Here is a 9,493-nt window from a genome sequence, read left to right as displayed (position 1 = left end):
GCACACTGCTCCCAGCAAGGGAGCTGCAGGCCTCTGCCCCGGGCTGCCTCACCCAGGGGCGCACACAGCCCCAGGCGGCTGCTGGGGCTCCCTGAGCTGGCACAGGGAGCAGGGCGCCCTGTGTCCCTGAGCTGGCACAGGGAGCAGGGTGCCCTGCGGCCGACCCAGTGGGGGCCGGCCTGCCCGCAGGGCCCCAGGCCCGGGCCCTGGGTCTCTCCTGCTCACCCTGCGCAGGGGCTTTGCTGGTTCCCAGCACATGAAAAACACCCGCGACGTCTCGAAGCAGAGCAGAGGGTGGCGCCGCTGGAGGGCGCGGCGGCCTCCCACCCCCCTGCGCCCTCCAAGCTTTGGCAAAAGGGAAAGGGAAAGAGAAGGGTAGGAGAGTGGGCGTGTCATTTCCTGAAAGAGGGTGTCCCTGTCACCCAGAAACCTCGGGACTTTCCAGAAGGCCAGGAGCTGGCAGCGACTCAGAGGGGGTGCGACACGCCTCAGTTTCTGTCACGCCCACTTAACTGTTCACCCACCCAGCACGGGCAGCTCCACGCGCAGTAGCAGGCGCCCGTGGGCAGTGAGGGCCCGTGCAGAGATGGCCCCGGGGCGAGGACCTCAGCTGTGCCCGCGGGTTGTCTGTGGACTCGCCAGCTGCACGCTGCGGCTCCCCGGGGGCGCGACTGTCCGGCTGAAGGACATTTTTCAGATCTGCCTCGGCAAGGAGTCTTGGGCACAGACTAGCCCTAGGCCCCTCCCCAGTGGTGGCCGCTCACGGGCCAGGAGGCCGCTGGGGCACCCAGAGGGGCTGGGGGCGCAGGGCTGCGTGGCCCTCGGCGGAGCCGAGCCCTTCGCGTCGCCGTGAGGAACGCGCTTTTCCCACCGTGAGCCTCCGTGAGACAGGAGATGCTCGCCCCGTGGGCCCGCCGACAAGGCTGGCGCAGGGCCGCCCCAGGCTCCTCTGAGGCCTGCTCGCCTCGCGCGGCCCCGCTGGGCAGCCTCACCTTGGTCTTGATCTGCTTGGCCGTGTCCGTGAGGAAGATGGAGGAGTTGGGGTCGCTGGCGCTCATTTTGGTCTGCGCGCCCTGCAGCGCGGGGAAGAAGGTGGAGTGCAGCAGCGCTGGCTTGGGGTAGCCGATCCTGGGGGCCACGTCCCTGGTCATCCTGAAGTAAGGGTCCTGGGGAGAGAGGCCCCGGGAGGGAGCGGTGAGCAGCCCCCGGGGCTCCACGCCCCCGTCTCCAGGACCCTGCGCCCGCCTCCTACCTGGTCGATGGCACAAGGGATAAGGCACTGGATGTCCGTCCTGTCCCGGAAGATCTGCGGGAACGAGTTGCTGAAGGAGGGCGCCGCCTGGATGGCAGGAAAGCTGATCTTCCCTGAAAGGGGGACGAGAGACTTTTACCCGAGGCCAAGGTTTTCTGGCCGCTGCACCCAGGAGGGGATGAGCACAGCAAACCCCCTAGGCGAGGGGGTGGCGGTCGTCAGAGGAGACCTGAACGCAGAGGTGGGGAGGAAACTGCACCGCCCGCCAGACTCTGGGCCTCACGCACGCCTGGCGCACTGCCAGCCCTTCTCTGCCCCGCGGGCGTCAGGCTGCTCCCTATCTTTGACAATCACGAGAACTTGAGGCCTTGGGGGTGCCCCGGCCCCGCCTGCAGCGGCACTGGGGCCCCCGCGTAGGGCTCCATGTGGCCCCGCCCTGTCCGCGGCTGCTGCTCTTCCTGCGACTTCGTCTCGACATGACGCTTTCTCCTGGATTGTTTTCTCCCCCAGAGGCACCCCATTTCTTCGGGAGTCAAGCGATGCCTACTGTCACCCCCATACCCTGTACAGCGCAGAGTGCCGTGCACTGCTGCTGCGGGTGCGGCTCTGCTGGGGACACCTGGGCCCCCCGCTCTTCGCAGGTCTGTGGCGGGGACGCTTCGCCCACACGGCTGACAGACAGTGGCCTGGATGGTCCCGCTGGCTGGCCAAAGGGACACAGCAAGTGCCCGGCCCAGTGAGGGTTCAATCCCTGGCAGCAGACTGTGCAGCCGGCCGCGACGTCACCACCTCAAGCGCGTAGCGTGGCTTCGTGGTTAGGGATGGTGCCACGAAGGGGGTCCACCAGGCTCTCCCCTCTCAAGGGTGGGCGCCGAGGCCCAGGGGCAAAAGGATGGTCAGAACCGTGGCGGGACGCCTGCCTCGGGGTCCACGCCCACAGAGCCAGCTGCACGGCCGCCGTCCTCGGAGCTGGCTCTCGGGGGCCGCAGAGCCGGCACGTGCTGGGCCCTTACCGATGCAGTCGCTGTCCGTGAAGCCGAAAATGCCCTTCACTTGGTTGAAGGTGACGTGCTTCTGGATCTTCACCACGTTCCTGTAGAAGCCCGAGCTCGACCTGGAAGAGGCAGAACCAGAGCGCCTGAGGGTGCCGTCCTCGCACAGAGAGAGCACCCAGGGCGGGGCGCACCAGAGTGAACCCGGAGGCCTGCAGGCTTCGGATTACACCCCACGGGGCCGGGGTGGGGCTGGTGCGTGGGGAGCTCGGCTGGAGCTGTCCCACTGGGGCGTGGGTCCCACCTGCAGTGCGGCCGACTGCTGAGCAGATGGCCTGGGGGTATGGCCTGCCCCAGAGCAGCGCCAGCGCTCCCAACCCCACAACAGGGCTGGAGCCTGGCGTGGACACGAGCCGGGGCTGGGCAGCTACGCTGCTATGCAGAATGGAGACACAGTGTGGGTGCCGAACCCGGGCCTCTGGCGAAGGAAGGCGGCAGCCCCCGGCCCCACCACAGGCGGGCAGCAGAAGGACAACAGGGAAGAGCGGCCACTGACTGCTGCGGTATCTGCACCCGAGGCCAGAGCCGCGGTGCGTGCTGGACACGCTAGCTGTGCCCGCCGTCCCCAGGTTAGCAGTCAGACAGGCTCAGGAGGTCAAGGGTCACGTCACGAGCTGCGAGCTACGCTCGGCAGCAAGCGAACGCTCTACCCTGACACGGATGGGCAAGGCGAGGCACGGGGTGGGGCAGAGCCGCCCCCAGGCCGGGCGGGACAGAGACAAGGGCCCGTCCTCAGAGCAGCAGAGCCGCAGTGGGTCCTTCCCCAGCCCGCGGCTTTAAGAAAAGGGAGGGAAGATCCCGGCGACGCCCATGGCCTGTCTGCCCCAGCGCTTGCTGAGGCGGCAGGTGGGACCCGGCTCTGAAAGGGGGTGTCAGGGCTGGGCCCCGTCCACTTTCCTTTCCTCAAGGAGACCCTGCTGCCTCCATGCCCACAAGGCAGAAGCCACAGAAATGACCAAGACCCCGGGGGCAAAACGAGGGAATGCATGCACTCACTAGCTGCAGCACCAGGGTTACCCGGGGCGTCGTCCTCTCGGGAGGTTTTTAAAACCGCTGTGAGCGCAGTGCTGTAGAGGCGCGCAGGACAACGGCAGGGGCCAGCTCGGGCTGAGCCTTGGAAGGGCGGGCACCAGTGTGAACCCAGGAGGGCTCACACAGCTCCCGCACCCTGTGGGGCCAGCGCAGACCCCACCCCGGAGGCCGAGCCAGGGCCAGCGCACACTCAAGGCGTCTCGGCCCACGGAGCCACCGCTGCCCGGGCCACCAGTGCCTTAGGGAGCACCGTGCCGGAGGCCACAGAGCATCGAGGAGCTGGACAGCCTTCGTAGGACAGCGAAAGGCCGTCTTTTTCCAGCATACTTTGTGACAGTTACTTGGGATAAAGTTCAAGGCCTCAGAAGCTCAATTCAAGGATGATGAGAGTGAAACACTCTGGTCTATAAAGTGGCTGAGGAAAGAGACTGGACAGTGAAGAGCAGCCAGGAGTCCCGTCTGTGGGGTCGAGGGCACCCGGGAGGAGCTGACAGACGTGCCAGAGAGACAGGCTGGCGCAGAAGCACTGCCCTGTCGCGGCTGAGGAAGAAAAGCCCGACTGGAATAAAAGCCATAAACGAGGTCCTAACTTAGTGACGGGAGAAAGGGGTGTTACACTCAGCCGTGGCGCCCAAGGGCCGGACCTAATCCTCATCAATGTGTAAAGTGTCGGGCTTTTGCCCTCTTCTGGCACCTACTTACTAAGGGCAGCGGGCGCCTCCGCCTTACCCCATGTAGTCCAGGTCCGAGAAGATGAAAGTCTTGTTGATGTCAAAGCCGCAGGCGATGATGTCCTTGGCGTTCTCGACGGCGTAGCCGTAGGACTGGTCCAGGGTCAGGTCCTTCCACAGGTACTTCTCGTCGTCCGTCATCTGGATGACCAGCGGCACGTTGAACACATCCTGCAGCCACCTAGACACGAGGGAGGCGGGCTCAGCTCCCCGCAGATGCCCTGGCACCCAGAATGGCGCCTGCTGGAGCGACCACCTCCGAGGCGCGGGTGGAGGTCGGAGCGGCTTTCCCGAGCCACCGCGGAGCCGCACGGGGCGCGGGGGGAGGACTCCAGGGGCCGGGAGAGGGCGGGGTGGGCAGAGGGAGCTGTGCCCAGGTGGCCTCCCGTGTGGGATGGGAAAGGCAGGCACATCACCGCACCTCCCTCTGGGGGGTGGGGGTGACCTCTTGGGACCACACCCAGGGTGAGGTGGAGGCTGCAGGGTGCTTGAAAGCTGTCAGTCAGGTATTAATCTCGGCGGGCTCAGCACAAGCGCCTCGTTTTGATTCTGTGTATTTATTTTTTAAAGCTAGATCTCTCTCTCTCTATCAGTCTGTCCATCTATCTGTCTATCTATCCACCCATCCATCCATCCAAGAACGGGTGCAGGCCAGAGGCACAGGGGATGAGAGGCCTCACCAGAGACAGAGTGGGGAGCAGAACAGACAGATCTACTGAAACACACTGCTGAGGGAGCAGTTGGGAACTTGTGCTGTGGCGGCTGTGGCCAGCTTCACAGCGCTACGCTTTACCTGCTGCACCACCAGGGAGAGCTCCTCATTTTGATTTTCAACACGACTAACAACTTATGTCAAAACGTCCCTGGTGGTACAACGGGTTAAAGTGCAGCACTATGAAGCTGTCTGCAACCACCGGCCAGGGAGTGACCCACAGGGGTGACCTTGCCTGTCTCCCCTGCTCCCCTCAGCAGTGTATTTCATCAGATCTGCCTGGTCTGCTTCCCTACTGGTGAATCCTCTCACCCCCACACCTCTGGTCTGTACCCCAGCTCTTGGATGCATAAATAAAAAATAAATTAAAAATAAAAAAAAGTCCTGTCCACAGATGTCACGACTGTGTGGCCGAGTGGTGACAGGGTCACACCTCTGCCTCAGCTCCCACAGGAACTACACACGCCCTTTGGAGGGCGGTGACTTCCCACGGCTGGCACTGGGCTGGCGCCGTGCAGACTCGGAAAACAGAGCTCAGAGACGTCCCCTCCGGGGCAGAGGACGGGGAGAGGAGAAACGAAGTCGACCCTGTCCACCAGGCCACCCTTCCTCAAAGGTGACCCCAGGAACAGTGAACAGAAGCCGCCAAGGTGCCAACCACCTGCTTTGTTCGGCAGACACGACCTCGTCAGCTTTGGCCGCGGTCTGTAACTGCCACTTCCGATTCACCGATAAAGACAAAGAGGAAACACTCACTTGGTGAAAATGAACGGGATGAGGTGGCCGAGGTGCATGGCTTCGGAGGAGGGACCCCTGCCCGTGTACAGGTAAAACGGCTTCTTGTTTTCATAGGCATCGAGAACTTGACTCATGTCTCTGCAGGAAAGAAGTGAAGAAGTGTGGTTTGTGGGTAAACCGCCCAGGCCCGCGCTGCCAGGGTGGGAGAGGAAGCCAGCTCGGGTGCCACCGTGAGACCTGAGCGCGGGTCCTTCCGGGCTGCTCACAGGAGGGGACCACTGCGGGAAACATTAATCCATCAGGCTTTTTGCGCCACTGGCCTCTGACCATCAGCCGTGGCCTTGATGGTGTTCACGCAGAAGGCGCGTGGGGTGGGCGCGTGTGCCTGACTGCGGACACCTGGGCGTGGCTGTGTGCGCATGTGCAAGCGAGCACACCTGTGCCGAGCAGGGCGGGGCTCAAGGGTGCCGTCACTCAGCGGCAGAGGACGGCGGTGAGAGGGCGAGTGGTCACGGAAGAGGCCAGACCACAAGACATGGCCAAGAGAGCCCCGAGAAAGAGTGTAAAGATTGTGGGGGCCGGAGGCTCGCATGCCTGCCTGCCCCCCCAGCCCTGCCCACCACCTTGATGTGCCCAGCGTACCTGGTTCCTGGGAGAGGGGTGAGTGAGTGGTCAGGCTTTTTATGCCGCGGCCTCTGCGGCTACCACCTGTGGCATGACTGTGCTAACGCGGGGGTGCGCGGGTGTGTGGGCGCAGGGTACACGCCTGACTGTGGACCCCCCGAGCGTGGCATGGTGTGGTGTGCGTAAGCGTGGCAGCCAGGCCTGGAGGCCGAGGCGCTCGTGGTGTCACACGGCCAGTGGCTGTGGTGGGACAGCGGTACAAGGCCGAGCTCACGAGTGCCCAGAGGACGAGTGAAGGCGTGCCTGGGGGTTGGGGGGCAGCCTCCAGGCCCCCACCTGCCGCCCTGCGCCTGGCTGTGCCACTGTAGAGAGCATCAGTGCTGGAAAAATCCACCGAGGGCCCCCAGACTCTCCTTTATCCTCTGCCCCAATTCACAGTGCCCCGCCCTGTGCCTGCTGGCACAGCACACAGCCTGGGCATCATGAGCCTGGAAGATGCCGGGTGGGGCAGGCCGCGGGATTCTGTCACATCAACACTGAGATGCCAGCTGCCTGCTTTATGTACTCTCCGGGGTGATTCCTGGCTAACCCCACACATCCTTGAGACTCACCCTGCCCTGAGGGGCTGGGAACCTAGAACCCCAAGTCCTGACTTAGGGTGGGGAGTAAGAAATGTCCTCTGAGAGTCTGGAGGTGAAGCCCCAGCTGAAGAGCAGACCTGGGGTTCCTCAGGCAGGCTGGGGCCAGGTGTCTTCACCTGGGAACCGTTCTGGAATCAGCTGACCCCTCAGGACCGGGCCCCATAAACTGCCCTGGTCCTCGGGGCTGTGCCCCTGGCCTCCGGCGGGCCCTGCCCTTGCGCTTCTGTCCGCGGGCTGGGGTGGTGTGTGCGGTCTGGGGGGGCTCCTGAGGTGGCCGGCAGAGTGTGAGACTGCCATGAGGTGTGGGTGTGCTTTGTTTTCGGGTGAAGGATCCCCAACTGGAAGAGAACCGGCCAGCTCTGCGGGCCCTGGGCAGGAGAGTCCATATACCGGTGTTCTGAAGTGACTCTCACTCCCTGGAGGAGGGGAGAGGTGCTGGTTGTGGCCAGCAGGACGGCGAGCAGCCTGCTTCCCTGTGCCGCCTTCGCCCCACCCCCGGAGTGTCCCGGCTGTTGAGAGAGAGCCCATTCAGTCTTCTGCTTCAGGGAGGCAGGTGGGGGGCAAGCTCAAGTTCCAGGCTGGCCAAAGCCGGGCTAGGCCTTCCGACCAAACGCCCGCCCGGGGGACGCCTGCGCTGAAGGAAGCCAGCCAGAAGGGCGGGGAGAACGCGGAGATGCGGAACGGCTTGAAGATCAACAAAATCGGTAAACTCTGAGGTAAGAGCAAGGAAAATGAGGAGGGGGGAGCAAAGTCAGGAATGAGAGGAGGGCCGTTACTACTGGGCTCTGGGAATGGGGGCTCCGGGGACAGCGGGAAAGGCCGCGGACCCCAGGGAAACGGCCGGATTCCCAGAGAGAAGCGAATCTGCACAGGCGCGACATGCCGAGACACTGCATAAGAGAAACCCAGGCCTGGGCTTTCTCTGGAAAATTCTATCAAATATTCAAAACAGGACGTCAGTCTTCCACAGCTCTTCCAACTCACATTCCAGGTATCACCCTGACGCCCGACATGGACCAAGGACATCAAGAAAGCCACAGGCCACCCTCACTGAGGCCGCAGAGACCCCACCCTCGAAGGCCAAAGCCGCAGCCCGCATGGGGCCACATGCCACGCCAGGGGGCTTGGTCCCGGGAACGGAGTGGGCGCAGGTTGCACCCATGGGACACACTGCGCTGACAGGATACGTGACCATCTGGTTGATGCAGAAAGAAGACCTGACAAAACCCAACACCTCAAGATGGAGATACTCAACGAAGTAAGAGCACGAGGCAACTTCCTTAACAGTATGAAGGGCATTTCTCTCTCGAGTACAGAATGAACCGCTGGAGACCCCCTTTCACGACAGCCCAGCCGTGTGACAGAAGTCCTAGCTACAGCAGGTGGGGAGAGAGGTCCAACCAGAAGGGAAGAGGTCAAACCGCCTCCTCTGCTCGTGACGTAACTCCACACCTAGCACCCTCCAAACAACAGACAAGAAGCTGTTACGGCTCACAAATGAGGCAGCACAGCTAGAGGCAAGATCCAGGCAAGAAGCGGCTGTACTTCTGAGCAGCAGAAGAGCAAGGGGCTATGGACACACGTCCGCACGCGTCTGGTCCTGGACCCGGCCTGGCTCCGAAGCGGACTCCTAAAACCGAACTTTCCAGACGGAGTCTTCCGTTACTCGTGTCAGGCCCCTCTGACACGACTTCAAACTAAAGGTGACTTGGAAGCCCCCTGGGTGAGCTGGGGCCCGAGTCGCCAGTGCCCGCAACGAGGGGGAGGATGGGGCTGGCTAGGAGCCCGGCCGCTGACCGGTGACCTCAGCATGCGGGGAGGCTGCGCCCAGGGCTGTGGGGGCCCCAGCCCCCACCCCGGGTCTTCTGTCCGGCTGTTCCGGACATAAACTGTGATAATAAACTGCGAGCACTATGCTGGCCTGAGCAATGTCTGCTTCTCCAGTAAATTCACTGAGCCCTGGGTGGCGTGATGGGAGCCTGATTCAGCCAGAGCACAAGCCACAACATGGGACTGTAACTGTTGCATCAAGCTGGGGGCAGTCTGCGGCGCTGGGCCTCTCCTCTGGTAGGAGAGCGTCAGGGCTGCGTCAGGCTGCAGGACCCACTTGGGGAGTCACCCCAAGGCTGGGACCACCCGTGAAGTGCTTATTGGCTGAGGAGCCCCACAGAGGTGGGTTTTTCCTTCAGAAGTAGCAAAGCGCAATCTGAAACAAAACGGCGACAATACTGACAGTACTGCTTAAGACCGCACCAAGAAGACTAAAGCCTTAGGGCTAACTCTAACAGAAGATTTCGTGTGCAGCTGGCACGTGAAAACTACTAGAGGCCTGAGAGAGACTCGAGTCCAAGTGAATAAAGGTGCTCTACGTGCCGGCCCGAGCCAGGTCCTGGGAGCTGGCCCGCGCAGCTGTGAGGGCGCAGCGTCTGCAGCAAGGCCGCCCCTCCAGGTCCTGGCGCCTTTTCTTCAGCATGTGCCAGCTAACCCTAATCTGCTGGGAAAGCCAAGGCTTGAGGGTAGTCGAAACAACCTTTAAGGAGCAGGAGGCTAAACACATGTTGGTGCCGAGTTAGCACATTACCCCCGGGGCTCCGGGGGATGTGCCCCCTGTTGTGCGTGTCAAGGTGGCCAGGTGATCGGGCCGATAAAGCCATCACAGACTTGTGTTTATCTGCCTAGGACGCCACAGGGACGACCTGACCTTTCTCTGC

The 9,493-nt window shown here is 62.8% G+C and overlaps 1 protein-coding gene across 1 annotated transcript in view; it reads right to left on the bottom strand.

The window, feature by feature from the left end:
* WARS (tryptophanyl-tRNA synthetase) overlaps window positions 1–9,493 on the bottom strand; it is a 23,847-nt gene that overhangs the window by 3,335 nt on the left and 11,019 nt on the right. Inside the window, exons 6-11 of the mRNA XM_004682013.2 lie at window positions 5,536–5,655; window positions 4,066–4,248; window positions 2,266–2,366; window positions 1,253–1,365; window positions 993–1,166; window positions 226–345 (exon numbers count right to left, since the gene is read on the bottom strand). Of these exons, the coding sequence (XP_004682070.1) occupies window positions 226–345; window positions 993–1,166; window positions 1,253–1,365; window positions 2,266–2,366; window positions 4,066–4,248; window positions 5,536–5,655 (811 nt within the window). The remainder of the gene's footprint in view (window positions 1–225; window positions 346–992; window positions 1,167–1,252; window positions 1,366–2,265; window positions 2,367–4,065; window positions 4,249–5,535; window positions 5,656–9,493) is intronic.

Source organism: Condylura cristata, unplaced genomic scaffold, assembly GCF_000260355.1.
Source record: "Condylura cristata isolate star-nosed mole 26May11 unplaced genomic scaffold, ConCri1.0 scaffold00013, whole genome shotgun sequence".
Taxonomy (NCBI): Eukaryota; Metazoa; Chordata; class Mammalia; order Eulipotyphla; family Talpidae; genus Condylura; species Condylura cristata.
This window is presented reverse-complemented; position numbering and strand designations above follow the sequence as displayed.